General features: G+C 38.9%; 1 protein-coding gene across 5 annotated transcripts in view; it reads right to left on the minus strand.

Moving 5' to 3' along the window:
- The window catches only part of SPG11 (SPG11 vesicle trafficking associated, spatacsin), a 73,402-nt gene that overhangs the window by 46,937 nt on the left and 10,616 nt on the right, over nt 1-15,849 (minus strand). For all 5 annotated transcript variants that reach the window (XM_070469800.1, XM_070469799.1, XM_070469801.1 and 2 more), the window contains exons 7-15: nt 14,915-15,060; nt 7,335-7,467; nt 5,435-5,590; nt 4,867-5,042; nt 2,841-3,017; nt 1,898-1,969; nt 1,485-1,612; nt 995-1,170; nt 51-264 (exon numbers count right to left, since the gene is read on the minus strand). In XM_070469800.1, the coding sequence (XP_070325901.1) occupies nt 51-264; nt 995-1,170; nt 1,485-1,612; nt 1,898-1,969; nt 2,841-3,017; nt 4,867-5,042; nt 5,435-5,590; nt 7,335-7,467; nt 14,915-15,060 (1,378 nt within the window). The remainder of the gene's footprint in view (nt 1-50; nt 265-994; nt 1,171-1,484; nt 1,613-1,897; nt 1,970-2,840; nt 3,018-4,866; nt 5,043-5,434; nt 5,591-7,334; nt 7,468-14,914; nt 15,061-15,849) is intronic.

The raw sequence follows: 15,849 nt of genomic DNA on the forward strand, positions 1-15,849 counted from the left end.
AAAGAGTTGGCTACGACTGAGCAACTAAACATCAACAACAGGTACAATACCTGGCCAGCTGATCTAAAATTTCATTTCTCATGTAGTTGTTGCAACAAGTATTCTGATCAACAACATCAACAGTCAAAGGCGGCCATTTATTCCGTTCAAGAGAAGCATGACTGCTCTGGGTCTGAAATTCTCCAATCCACAGGATAATGCTAGGCCAGTCATGGCGTGCCGTGAGGTATCTCCAGAGGGCTTCAGGAGAATACGACCTATATCCTAAATAAGAACAAAATGCATTTTAAAAGAGCAATGAATGATGATCACTGACGTAAAACTCAACACTAATTGTAATACTAATAATACATCATTAACATGATGATCTGGGCAAATATTTAACATAAAAGAATTACTCAGGCCTTCTGCTTCTTTTACTATTTACCTCTTTGGTGCTGTTCGTTTTCTAATGGATAGATCAGCAGGAGGAAGAGCTAAACGGTGCCTCCCGTTACTACAGTGGTTAAATGAAACTTGGGAATTACCTGTGTGTTTCATTTATCTTGCCAGCCTTCTTTTTCCCTTTTCTTTTCCTTAGTATAAACAAAAGCTTCAGCTGTAATAATAAACGTGAATTTGACACCCTATGAATTACCAGTTTACCATTGTAAAGTTATTTCCCAGAGCCCTGGTAGGATACAGGTTCTCAGTTTACACAAAGAGAAACCAAAGACTATTTCGAAAAACAAAGAATGCCATGGAAGCTAGGAAGAGAACTCTGAGCCTTGAAATTTCATATTCACTGAACCAGATTTTTCTCTTTCACAATCACATTATAAATCCCTTACAAAAACATAAAGACAAGAAAAAGCTCCCAATATAAAGACTTGCATTTTAAAGCAACTGAGTATTTTTCCCCAAAAGGAATTCGAACATGAAGACACACCAAAATATTCAAATACCAATGCCTAATTTAATCTTCATTCATTCATTTAGGCTCTTTTACACTTGCCTTCTGGATTTATCCAGGGGAGAAGGATGGATTCTTGTGTTGGCTGATTCCACCACTGAGCCCAATTTAACACAATCCTATGATCTTGCTTGTTAAGTTTATCTTTATGATCATATTTCAGCAACGGGTCCAAAACAGACTTGTGCTTGGAAAAATCTTGTTCCTTTATCCAATACCTAAAAGAGTGATAGGAAATTTTTAAATTTTGGAGGGAAAGGCATCATTCCTTTTTCTCCACTCAAGAAGTTCTACTCTTTCGGAGAACACATAATTCAGTGCTCTTAACTTTGTATTTATTATCTTAAAATATATCTGATATGTACATATTGATGTGACAGGGAACGTCTCAGGCCCTTCTGGATGATACAAGTTTAATTTTCTTAGGGAATATGAGCTCAATTCCATGTAAGAAGTCCAAGATAACAATTAGAAACTAAAGCTTATCTGCAGTATTCTTCCCATGTTATAAAAACGGGGCTAATGAGACTACCTGGGTAAAGACTGGATCTGCAAATTTTCTTGTAAGTGTCCTGAATAAAACTTCTCAACTTGATGCACAAAGTCTACAGTCTTTTTCTCTTTTTCAGAAAAATAATTTTTTTCTTGAAAAATTTCAACCTTGAACAAAAAGCAATTAAAGAAAAAAAATCACAAAGAATCAAGAACATTTGCAAAACAAATGCCATGAGATTATAAATACCACTTAAGAATTGTATTTTGAATTTCTGAGGCAATGTATGTATTCACACAAATTTTCCTTTAATACAATGTAAAATGTTCATTTAAATAAAGACAAGGAGTTGTCATACTTTTACTTTACTAGGTATCAGTTGAATGTTAAAAGAATTTGAAGTTTCACCATTTACTAGAAAATGTAAACTATTCAGTCTCACCTTTACCTACCAGAAAGTCCCGTATACTTTTATCAGTTGTATAGAAGCATATCTTGAGCAACTGGTCTTTTACATTAAAGCCCTGAAGTAAACACAGAAAATCAAGAAAACTTAACATTTTGTAATAGAGCTATCTGAACCTAAACGTATGTTCAACACAGAAGTACTCTATTACAGAAATGTGCCTTGTTAGAATTCCACAGCTTTTCTGCTCTTGCAAACGTTCATTTTTCTACATTTATCATGATATTTACAGACTGTCTCTAAATCCTTAAGGTGATTTGATTTGCCAGAATGGCAAAGGCAGCAGACAGAACAATTTAGGGTAATGCCAGGCTGCCACAGGACCGAAACCACAGGTCTCTGCTATGAGGGTTCTCTCGAAGACAACCGTCAGCGCACGGAACGAGTCTGCCGTGCTGTTACCCCTGAACTCCCAGAAAATCACCATGGGCAAGACCTCAGCCACGCAGACGAGGACCACATCTCAGTCCAGGAACCCCAGCTCCAGGACATTCCTCTCTCAAATGAAGTGAAACCACGGAGCACAGAGCAAAGGTATACGCCATTTGAAAGCTCAAATGGCGATGTAAGAGGTAACATAAGCAATAAAGAATGTCCCCCAACAAATAACGAGGTCCTCTGCACGCTCTGAAATGTGCGAAACCTTTTATGAGAAACATCCTTTCCCCTTCTAACCAAAGTACCAAATCTAATAGAGAACAAATGATGGAAATTCTAACCAAGAATCTCTTCCAAGAAAGTTCTTAGTACTAAAGAATGTTTCTCAGTATTACTGTCATAATCTCCCAGTAAAAGCTAAACACATTTCTTAGGTTTGTGACATGACTGCGAAAACAAATCAATTTTCCTAGCAACCAGAAACTGTATTAAACAAACAAGAGAACTTCTTTCATTAGCGACTTTATGATCAGACAAATTGTGCCACTTACCATATTCTTCAAAAGCTCAGAGGCTTCCTCTATATTGTTTTTTTTCAAATTGTCAAAGACCAAATCTAGGCCTATTCTAATCAGTTCCTCAAGTCTTTGAGCAGAATGACTGTTAATCCTGAAGAAAGTTTGTGCCTCTGGTATTCTGTTGTTTAAAATGGCATTGGCAATAACTTCCTAGGAAAAGGAAGAAAAACATCTGCCTTTTGAGTTCCTTTTTATTACCTTAATATGTTTATCAACAAGGGACTTATATATTTACTGAGTACCTCAATAAGAGAATGAAAATCTACTACTAGATTTGGGGCTTGGAAGGGGATATGAATTGACCAAAATACAGACTCTGCTCTCCAGAAGCTTTTAGACGAGTGGAAGAAATGCAAATAAAGCAGAGATTATAGTACTGCGTGATACAGGTGATGATACAGGCATTCCCAGGGTTCCAGAGAGGAGGGATCAGAGGAGGAATATCTAAATAAGAGAAATGAATAAAAAAGAGAAGGGTTCCTAGTAGAGCTGACGGATGAAGTAAAAGTTTTAAAGACAAGTTAAGTGTGATGTATGTTTAATGAGAAAAGAACATGACTCCCCAAAACAGAGAATATTTAATGTGCAGAGGCATAAGGGCAAGAAACAGTATCAAGCCTTCAGAGAACTCCAAAGTACTTAATGTAACTAGAGAAAAAGCTGAAGAGAGTAGCAAATGCGACTTGAAAGAAAAGTAGAATCTCCATCATAATGGCATGGTGTGTGAGACATGGGTTTTATCCTGAAACTCATGCAGAGCCACTGAAGGATCTTAAAAGCTAGGATGATAAAATCATACAGATATATTTGGAAGATATACATATTTTAGAAAGGACATGAAGACATTGGCATGCATGTTTTTGGAGACAGATTCCACAGCTTTCATCGAAGTGGACTGTAACCTCCCCCCAAATTAAAAACCAATGATTATGAGTAAAAAGAGCAGAGGGCCATAGATGAAACCTTGGAACACATTAAAAATGGGAAAAACAGGAAATGAAGCCAGTGAAGGAGACTGGAAGAGAGAACCCTAAGAGAGTGGAAGCAAAATCAAGTAGTTTTTGGTTAGAGAATAATTAAGAGACAGAAAACACAGTCACACAAGGTACTTCCACGTCCTTCTACCCTAAGAGGAGCCATCCTGTGATCCTGGCAGCATCTCAACCGTAGCACTTTCAAACCCTATCAATGCTGATCATCTGGGCTAAGCTATTCTGGCCTTGGTCTTTTCAATGCCAACATCCTCCAAGAGACTAGAATAGAGTTCCTCCGGTCCCTAGTCAGAAAGAGGGCCTCACAGTTTGGTTGTATTAACTTCTACTATGAAAAGAAAGCCAAGCTGAGGAGTACAGAAAACCTAACTGGCCAAATATCTTAACTAGAATCTGAGATAGAAATTGAACTGAATATACTTCCAACTATATAATGTCATAACTTTCCTAAGATCGAATCACCAGCAGCAATGTGATTCATTCAAAAGTCAGGCAGAAAGGACAAGTCCAAAGTACCATGTCCTAGATACTGAAGGAGTGCTAGTTCACGATGGGTTTGGGGTTGGGTGTTTCTCACTGGATCCAAATGGGCAGATTTGGCATAAAGAAGGTGCCTATCTGTATTCTGAATTAAATAAATGAAAAACTTGTAAACATATATTTGAAATTGTACTCAGAGATCCAAAAATCTATAAAACCTAAAAGCCTTGCCAAAGACTCTGAATCAAATGTACAGATTCTAGGGATTTTCCTGGCAGTTCAGTGGTCAAGACTCTGAGTTTTTACTGTGGGGGGTGGGGAGGGGGCGGGACTGATCCTGGGCTGGGGAACTAAGATCCCGCATGCTACAAGTGGGGCCAAAAAAAAAAAAAAGGAAAATTATTACTATCATACGTTACAATATGGATGAACCACAAGTATACAGATTTTAAATTCTATTTCTTCTATCATTTTCTCAGATTCTCTGAATCTGAAAAATAAAAGAAGTGATCATTACTCATATTTACCTCAACGCTGAGTTTCTCCCATATATTGCTCTCCTTTACTTTGAGGACATTTTCATTTACATCATATTCATCTATAGCATCTGTTAGCTTCCAGGGAAACTTAATCATGAAGCTTCGAAGTTCATCAATGTAGCTGGTCAAAATGTCCACTCCTTTCTGTAGATGTTCATCTAGCTCTATGGAAAACACCAATGTGCCAATTTCATACATAAAGTGTGTGTGTGTGTGAGAGAGTAGAGAGAGAGAGAAATAATTCACCATGAGCTAAATATATAACCATAATGAGGTTTACAAAATGGCAAAATTCAAACTCAGTGTTTCCAGATCAAACAAAAAAATCTGAGCTTTTTTCCTATTTACAAGTATCTCCATGTTTTAATATAACCCCCTTCACAATGGTTAGTTCTTCCTGCCAAAATTCCCAGGATTAGAACCCATTTCACTCACTCAATTACACATTACAAATGGCACTCCGCTGGCTAATGCCCTCTCGTGCAATAGGATCACTTATATATCTGTCCTGACCTAAGGGTAGGATAACTGTCCCTTTATTTCCTGCTTTTCTTACCTTCAATGTGAATAAAAAGCTCTTTTATTTGTTTGTTAAGGAAAGACAGTGTAAGGTTAAGTAACTGTTCTGAAAAGTGTTTGCTCTGGGTTTCAGAATCATTTTCTCTAATTGCTGAGCAAAGTAAATCCAGCGCTGGTGTCAGCTCTTCCACATCTGAGGAAAAACCAAAGGAAGGACTGTGAAGAACACCAGGACACTCCCAATAAAATTAACCTATCCAAAAGACGATGCTCCAATACCTTAAAACGTAAGACAAAGACCAACGTCTTCCTCTCAAAAAGCTCACAAGACTTTCATGAAGTCTTATTACCTGCAAACTTCAGGGACTCTACTTATCACGAGTCGTTATTTACTGGTATTACTAGTAACTAGGATTTTGCTGACCACCTACTCTATTTTAAATACTGTACCTGGTGTTTTATAAATGCCATCTCACTTATTCCATTTAATGACCAGAGAGGTAGGTGTTACATCTCCCTTTCCACAGATGAAGAAACTGAGATTTCAAGGGGATAAGTAACTTGTCCAAGCTAATCTGAACATGAGTGGCACAGAACAAATTTGAATGTAAATCTGTCTGATTCCAAAACCATTCTCTTAAATATACAGGGGAAGGCAAGGATGGAGGCCCCTGAATCTTCTGCAAATAAAATGATGCCTGCTCATTCTAGCATTGGCCCCCACCTCTAGAATTGTGTCTGTGTGACAATGACGGGAAACATGGGTTTTACCATGAAGAGAGCAGGAAAAGCTAACCCTATGCTTCTTATTTCCAGATCCATCCCCACCTTTTAGGGCAGAGCAGTGCAGGTGTGAGTGGAGGGAGGCGAGGGAGGCGTAATCACTGACCACCGAATGGCAGAAGGGAGTAATGACCACACAATTGCTGCTGGAGTTCCCCTCAACACCACAAACCAGGTCTTTCTCTATAAATTTCTAAAATAAATTTTAAAAAAAGTGGAGCATAAAAAAAGTTAGCAGTTCAAGAGGGAGGAGGGCAAACTCTGCACTCAAAACAAGAGGATGTCAACTCACACTCAAGTGAGAACCAACAATGCACTGACTGAAAGGGTAGGCTGTTCTTTTCTCCATTTAAAGAGTATAAACTGGTAGAAATTAATCCCAATAATGGTACATATGTGAAATTATACAAACACACAGCATTTACAGCAATTTATAGCAATTGCCAATTGCCATTGCCAACAACAGCAAAAATTAGAATCAACCTAAATGTGTAATAGGAGTGTGGTTGGGGAACTATGGCACAGCCCAGATAATGAAATTCTGTGCCACCATAAATAGGTATACCTACTGTTATCAAGAAAGATGTCTGTAATACATTATCAAGTGAAAAAAAAAAAAAAAGCAAATTATAAAACTTTTTATGTACATGGGAAAAGACATTTTTTTACCCTATCCCTCCAAAGAGAGGATTTGCAATGACTACCTGGCTCAAGAATAAAAGCAGAGCGCCTGTTTATTAAAAATGAAAGCTAAAGTCTTAAAAAGAAGAGTTGGTAATGTAGCAAAAAAGAAAAGTCAGGATGAAAACTAAGCCAGCTGCAGTCACTATATACCTCAGATAGCAGCAAGAGTGGGGAGTTTCACAAATGAATTTTATTTTCTTTTAAATAAAATCCTCTTAAATTTCAAGGATCATCTCTTCCTTGCATACTAAAAATACAAAGCACAGTACAGCATATGAATAATTAATATTCAATGTATAATGAGAGCATTTACAGATTCTCACAACTCTCTCAGGAGTCCAGAAAGTAGACAAAACATTATGACTGAGTCCTGGCTAGTAAATAAGTCACCAGAAAACATAACAATAATTTGAAAGTGATTAAACAGGAAAAATGATAAATACAAATACAGAAGTCTTCATTCCACTCACGTTTTAAATATAGATGGGATGCAAAGTGATCAAACTGGTCAGATACAGAAGATTTTGAGGATGGAGTCAAAAGATTTTCTTTGCTCTTTAAAAAGAAATCTACTGTGTCCAGCTGGCGGTTTTCTATACCTGCCTGCAACGGGAGGAGATCAGGAAAAAATTACAATAGGAAAAAAAAAAATCAGGATACAAATTGCTTTTTAAAACTTTACAATTTAATGTGCTAACACAGAGATACAAGGCTATCTTTATCTTGTAGGAGTATCTGAATTCTAGTGTGGATTCTGACAATGACTGTGTAATCTAGGGCAAGTCTCTAACTTTTCGGAGCAACAGTCTCTGCTTTAGCAGAAACAGGTTTGAAAAGAAAACACTTCTAGCTCTGTGCATGCCAAATGCTAAGCCGCTTCAGTCCAACTGTTTGCAACCCAATGGGCTACAGCCTACCAGGAGAATCCATGGGGTTCTCCAGAAAAGAACACTGGAGTAAATCGCAACCGCCCCGCCCCCCACCCCCCCCCCCCCCCCCCCCCCCCGCCTCTCCTCCAGGGTATCTTCCCAACCATTTTGTAATTCTAAAACCATTCAAAGTTAGGTACCTGGGGAATCACCTTCACAGTTAAGTTACAATCTATTTGAATTAAAATATTACAGCAGATTAATACAAAGTTAAACTGAAAAAGCAGGCTAAATACAGACTTCTGTTTCTAACTAGGAATCTGAGGAAAACTGTTCTATAAAGAACACTTAAAAATCACAGACTGAAAATTATATATAGTTGACCTTTGAACAACGCGGGGGTTAGGGACGCTGACCCTCCTACACAGTGGAAAGCCCACGTATAACTCTACAACCATCCCCCTGAATAAGAGGTTTCACACCCATGTACTCAACCTGCCTTTGACTGCGTAGTACTGCAGTACTCACTACTGAAAAAAATCCTGGTACAGGTGGACTGTGCAGCTCAAATCCATGCTGTTCAAGGGTCAATGATGGTGTATGTGCAAGCGTGTGTGTGTGTGTGTGTGTGTGTTTGTATCTTTAAATGCTCAGTTGAACTGAAAAGAAAGTGAGAAAAATCCTCAGAATTAAAAACAAATTTCTGATGGCCTGAAGCAGGGGTTGAAAAACAGGGCAAAGCACCAAATTCAACTCCTGCCCGTCTTTGTTTTATAGGAAAACAACCACATCCATCCACTTACATATTGTCAATGGCTACAACGGCACATCTGAGTAGTCATAACAGAAACCTGCCTGGGGTCTCTGGCCCTGGACAGAAGTTTGCCACTCTGAGGCTAAAGCATTGAACTGAAGAATCCCTCTCCAGCCTGTTCAAATGTGGGCTGCTGAGTCCAGTCCCCAGAGATTCTGATTTCCTAAGTCTGGGGTGGAGCCTGAAAATCTGCATCTCTAATACATCTCCAGAAGATGTGATGCTGCTGGTCTGGGGACCACACTGAGAATCCAAGGGCTGAGTTCTGGGTGTGAGGCCAGGTAGGCTGGGTGGTAAATACTGGTGAAAGTTATGTGTGGAGGAAAAGAAGAGAAGAAAGGGACTTCCCTGAGGGAGACAGGAAACAGACCCTGCCTTCCCACTACACAGTGAAAGGAAAAACTAAACTGTGTATGCTTAAATAAGAATATGGTTGCAAAACAGTTATTAAGTTTGCAACTTTCAAATAGTTCAGCAAAAATAAGTAACATATAGTGAAAACAAATGTGGCAAACTGTTGTGTCAGTCGCTCAGTGTCCCGACTCTGTGTGACCCCATGGACTGTAGCTTGGCAGGCCCCTCTGGCCATGGGATTCTCCAGGCAAGGATACTGGAGTGGACTGCCATTTCCTGCTCCAGTGGCAAAACGTTAACAGTTGGTAAATGGAAAAGAGGTAAATGGATTTTCATTTTATAACTTTTACAATTTTTCTATAAATTTGAAAAGTTTCAAAATAACACATTTAAAAATAATGACCAAATAGTAATTCTAGAAATAATAAAAATTGAAACTCAGTGGATGTATTGAATACCAGATTAGACCTACCTGAAAAGAGAAATAGTGAGCTGAATTACCCAAAGACTCAAAGAGATTAAGATAAACTGAGCAAAGTATGAAAATTCTAACTACTTCTGATGAAAGTAAAGAACACTGTGACAACTGGAAAATGCACATTCAACTTTCATATGGAACATTTATGAAAACTGAGTGTTTATGAGGCTATACCTGAGTCTCAACAAAGTAACTCATTTGAATGCTGTCGGAGACTAAGGCCAAAGCAATGCTGCAACGCCACCTAAGCCTAATTAAACCTGCTACAGGGACATAAAATGCGTAAAGGCGGAGGCTCTGCCGTCACACTGCCTGGGTTCAAATCCTGGCACTACCAGTTACTGTCCAAGTATATCTGAATTAGGGTTCCTAACCTCTACGCTCCCTCAACTGTAAAATGGAAATGATAGTAGTTTTTATCTATTTGTAAGAAAATTAATGAGCTAGCACTGGATTATTAACAATATTTAGAAAAAATAACTATAGGAAATAACCCAAGAGTAAACATGATTACTTTGGGATAACAGATTTATAAGAGACCAATTTTCTTTTTTTCTCATTCTTAAATTCTCTATAATAAATGTTTTGAAGTACATAAAGGTAAGTCTTTCAATAAATGGTACTGGTAACTGAAAATCTACATGCAAAAGAATGAGGTTGGGTCCTTTCCACTCACCATATATAAAAATTAATCAAAATGCATCAAAGAATTAGATGCAAAAACTAAAACAATAAAACTCATAACTTTCTAAGAGTAAATTTTATGACCTCTGAGAACAGGCACTGGTTACTTATGACACCAAAAGCACAAGTAACTGAAAAAAAAAAACCAAAACCCAAACACAAAACTCCCTAAAACAGGTAAACTAACTTCACCAAAATTAAAAACTTATGTTTCAAAGGACACCATCAAGATGCTGAAAATAAAACCCACGGAATAGGATAAAATATCTGCAGATCATACATCTCATAAGGGTCTAGTATCTAGAATATGTAAAGAACCCTTAGAACACAACAATAAAGACAAAGCACTCAATTTACAATTACAAAATGAACAAAGGATTTAAGTAGACATTTCTCCAAAGATACCCAATACAAATGGCCAAAAAGCACATGAAAACACATTAGACATTAGGAAATTACAAGTAAAAACCACGATGAGATACCACTTCATGTTGACTTCACAGTCACTAGGATGGTTATGATACGACGAAACTGGACGAAACAAGTGGATTTGGAGCTATCGACTCCTTCACGTCGCTCTGGGAGTGTTCAACAGTGCAGCCACTGTAGAAAAGAGTTTGGTGGTTCCTCAAAAAGTTAAAATAACTTGCTAATTCTACTGCCAGGTGTATTACCCAGGAGAAACAAAAAAAAATATGGTGATACAAAAAAACTAGTACACCACTTTTCACAGTAGGAGAATTCGTAATAGCAAAAAAGGAAAAACCACCTAAATGTCTATTGATGATGAATGGATTAAAAATATGTGCTGTATCCGCATAATGGAAAGCTACTCAGACATAAAAAAGAGTGAAGTCCTGACATGCGCTACACGGATGAACTCTGAAGACAAGCTAAGTGAAAGAAGTCGTCACAAAAGGCCACACAGACAAAGCAGATCAGTGTGTGGAAATGATGGTGTGTTAAGAGTTGGGAGTGACTGCTAATGGGGTGAAAAAAGTGAGAGTGAAAACACTAGACAGTGAGGATGGCTGTACAACTCTGAACATAACTATACTAACTCATAGGTAAATGATACTGCTACCCATAGACAGGTGAATGTTACAGTAGGTGAATTGTATCTCAATAAAGCTGCCACTAAAAGACGAGTCTGGTATGTAACTTTATTAACTTCTAGTTTTCAACCTTTCCACGTGGCACAGTAGTTAAGTGCCCTGATGCCCTGAGTTTGACTCTAGCTCCTGCCTTATTAGTACAGCTATGGGCCATTCAATTGTTTTGAGTCTTAGGTTTCCCATCTGTAAACTGAAATGAATACAAACTACCCACCTCGCCACCTGTGGTTATTTTAGCACAGTGTAGAGGACGCACAGATCAGAGTGTGTGTGACCTACATGTTGCTGCTTAGCCCCTGAAGTCCCGTCTGGCTCTTTTGCAACTCCATGGGCTGCAGCCCACCAGGCTCCGCTGTCCATAGGCTCTCCCAGGCAAGAATGTTGGAGTGGGCGAACTGAAAAATGCTGTATAAATTCAGGTATGTCACTATTAGAGCAGGATGAGAGTGGTGGGGAAGATAAACCAGGAATGAGTGATCACTCCTCCTTGAGCTTCCCATAGCTTGTTTCCACTTCATTTATTCTCATTAGCTTATTGTTGCCTCCATCTTTTGTAACTTTTTCTTTCTTTCAGTTCAGTTCAGTTCAGTTGCTTAGTCCTGTCCGACTCGACTCTTTGCGACCCCATGAATCACAGCACGCCAGGCCTCCCTGTCCATCACAAACTCCCGGAGTTTACTCAAACTCATGCCCATCGAGTCAGTGATGCCTTCCAGCCATCTCATCCTCTGTCGTCCCCTTCTCCTCCTGCCCCCAACTCCTCCCAGCATCAGGGTCTTTTCCAATGAGTCAACTCTTACATGAAGTGGCCAAAGTATTGGGAGTTTCAGCTTCAGTATCAGTCTTTCCAATGAACACCCAGGACTTATCTCCTTCAGGATGGACTGGCTGGATCTCCTTGCTGTCCAAGAGACTCTCAAGACTCTTCTGCAACACCACAGTTCAAAAGCATCAATTCTTTGTCGCTCAGCTTTCTTCACAGTCCAACTCTCATATCCATACATGACTACTGGAAAAACCATAGCCTTGACCAGATGGACCTTTGTTGGCAAAGTAATAATGTCTCTTCTTTTCAATATGCTATCTAGGTTGGTCATAACTTTCCTTCCAGGGAGTAAGCATCTTTTAATTTCATGGCTGCAGTCACCATCTGCAGTGATTTTGGAGCCCAAACAAATAAAGTCTGACACTGTTTCCACTGTCTCCCCATCTATTTCCCATGAGGTGATGGGACCAGATGCCATGATCTTAGTTTTCTGAATGTTGAGCTTTAAGCTAACTTTTTCACTCTCCTCTTTCACTTTCATCAAGAGGCTTTATAGTTCCTCTTCACTTTCTGCCGTAAGGGTGGTGTCTTTCTTTAGTTCAGTTCAATTCAGTTGCTCAGTTGGGTCCGACTCCTTGCAACCCCATGGACTGCAGCACACCAGGCCTCCCTGTCCATCACCAACTCCTGGAGTTTACTCAAACTCATGTCCATTGCGTCAGAGATGCCATCCAACCATCTCATCCTCTGTCGTCCCCTTCTCTTCCCTCCTTCAATCTTTCCCAGCATCAGAGTCTTTTCCAATGAGTCAGGTTTTTCACATCAGGTGGCCAAAGTATTGGAGCTTCAGCTTCAGTCCTTCCAATGAATATTCAAGACTGATCTCCTTTAGGATGGATTGGTTGGATTTCCTTGCTGTCCAAGGGACTCTCAAGAGTCTTCTCCAACACCACAGTTCAAAAGCATCAATTCTTCGTCGCTCAGCTTTCTTTATAGTCCAACTCTCACATCCATACATGACCACTGGAAAAATCATAGCCTTAACTAGATGGTCCTTTGTTGGCAAAGTAATGTCTCTGCTTTTTAATATACCACCTAGGTTGGTCACACCTTTCCCTCCAAGGAGTAAGCGTCTTTTAATTTCATGGCTGCAATCACCATCTGCAGTTGATTTTGGAGCCCCCCCAAAATAAAGTCTGCCACTGTTTCCACTGTTTCCCATGAAGTGATGGGATCAGAGGCCATGATTTTTGTTTACTTCATGTTGAGTTTTAAGCCAACTTTTCCACTCTCCTTTTTCACTTTCATCAAGAGGCTCTTTAGTTCTTCTTCACTTTCTGCCATAAAGGTGGTGTCATCTGCACATCTGAGGTTATCAATACTTCTCTGGCAATCTTGATTCCAGCCTGTGCTTCATCCAGCCCAGCGTTTCTCATGATGTACTCTGCATATAAGTTAAGTAAGCAGGGTGACAATATACAGCCTTGACACACTCCTTTCTCTATTTGGAACCAGTCTGTTGTTCCATGTCCAGTTCTAACTGTTGCTTCCTAATCTATATTCAGGTTTCTCAAGAGGCAGGTCAGGTGATCTGGTATTCTCATCTCTTTCAGAATTTTCCACAGTTTATTGCGATCCACACAAAGGCTTTGGCATAGTCAATAAAGCAGAAACAGATGTTTTTTCTGGAACTCTTGGTTTCTCCTTGGTCCACTGGATGTTGGCAATTTGATCTCTGGTTCCTCTGCCTTTTCTAAAACCAGCTTGAACATCTGGAAGTTCACGGTTCACATATTATTGAAGCTGGGCCTGGAGATTTCTGAGCATTACTTTACTAGCGCGTGAGATGAGTGCAACTGTGCAGTACTTTGATCATTCATTCTTTGGCAGTGCCTTTCTTTGGGACTGGAATGAAAACTGACCTTTTCCAGCCCTGTGGACACTGCTGAGTTTTCCAAGTTTGCTGGCATATTGAGTGCAGCACTTTCACAGCATCATCTTTTAGGATTTGAAATAGCTCACCTGGAATTCCATCACCTCCACTAGCTTTGTTAGTAGTGATGCTTCTTAACACCCACTTGACTTCACATTCCAGGATGTCTGGCTCTCAGTGAGTGATCATACCGACGTCATGATCATCTAGGTCATGAAGATCTTTTTTGTATAGTTCTTCTGTGTATGCTTGCCACCTCTTCTCAATATCCTCTGCTTCTGTCAGGTCCATACCATTTTTGTTCTTTATTGTGTCCATCTTTGTATGAAATGTTCCCTTGGTATCTCTAATTTTCTTGAAGAGATCTCTAGTCTTCCCATTCTGTTGTTTTCCTCTTTTTCTTTGCACTGATCACTAAGGAAGGCTTTCTTCTCTCTCCTTCCTCTTCTTTGGAACTCTGCATTCAGATGGGTATATCTTTCCTTTTCTCCTTTGCTTTTCACTTCTCTTCTTTTCACAGCTATTTGTAAGGCCTCCTCAGACAGCCATTTTGCTTCTTTGCACTTCTTTTTCTTGGGGATAGTCTTGATCCTTGACTCCTGTACAAAGTCATGAACCTCTGTCCACAGTTCATCAGGCACTCTGTCTATCAGATCTATTCTCTTGAATCTATCTGTCACTTCCATTATATAATTGTAAGGAGTTTGATTTAGGTCATACCTAGAAGGGTCTAATGGTTTTCCCTACTTTTTTATATTTAAGTCTGAATTTGGCAATAAGTAGTTCACGATCTGAGCCACAGTCAGATTTCTTTCTTAAACAGTGTTCATTATAATATGTTATCTTCAAAGCCAAAAAGGGTAAGTTGCTAAGCAGACTTAGGGTAATGAAACAGCCAGAACTAAGCCAAAGGATGGGTAAAGGCTGCATATCTTTTGTTGCTAGGCTGCAAGTGTCTCCCAAATCTTTAGCCAGGTAACAGTAAACAACAGAAAATAACCGAACATCATCATACTACAGACACTTAATTCTGTTACCTCCAGTGCATGTATGGGGATGGAACACCGCCCCCAACCATTAAGATGACAGAGAGAGTCCACAGTGCTGGCACTTCCATGGATCATCAGCCTATTTAAAAATTCCTCTTGAGTCAAACCAAACAAAATCAGAGACAGTCCACTTTCTACAAGACAAAAAGTCAGCTTTAATAAATTATTTGGACTTAGGTTTTAGTGTTATGACAGGAATTAATTTCTAACTACTCAATACTTCAGCACTGTAATTACTAATGTTTATTGGGTACTGGTAACTAATGACCTCAATTAATAAACTCATAATAATTTTTCAAAGAATAATTTCATTTTTGAAAACAGTAAACACAAGACAAATTCTCATAAGAACAATGCATCCTATGAAATAGCACTAAACCTCTCTACTTTGTACAGTCTTGCATAATCAATACTGTCTTCACTGTCTCTTGTATAATCTTGTATAATTGTATTTTGTATAATGTACAAAATTGTATCTTGCACAATCAATACCTGGAAACTTTACCAAAATAAAGCAATTAATAGCATGCTCTGATACTACATGATTACCAAAATTGAGATACTGAAGAAGAAACACATAGTTCAATCAGAACACTCAGTAGCTTTACAGGAAATTATGGCATAAATGCTGAATCAACATATATCTGACACACCAAACCCAAATACCTATGGGAGCCACGCAGGCGGGGAGAGAAGTACAAGGAAACACAACCAAAAAGTAAAAAACAAAAACAAAACAAAATAAACAACCTGAAAGGAACTGGCCCATCTAAGACCACTGAAATTTGGCTTCAATGCATAAATTGGAGGAGGGATGAGGGCCAGTGGGACAAATCTTTTAATCTTTCAGTAATGACTGAAATGCCAGATTGTGTGAAATCCTCTTAACTTTACATGCTTATAATAAATAAAATCTTTTTAAA

Source organism: Odocoileus virginianus, chromosome 6 (genome assembly GCF_023699985.2).
Source record: "Odocoileus virginianus isolate 20LAN1187 ecotype Illinois chromosome 6, Ovbor_1.2, whole genome shotgun sequence".
In the NCBI taxonomy this organism is placed as follows: Eukaryota; Metazoa; Chordata; class Mammalia; order Artiodactyla; family Cervidae; genus Odocoileus; species Odocoileus virginianus.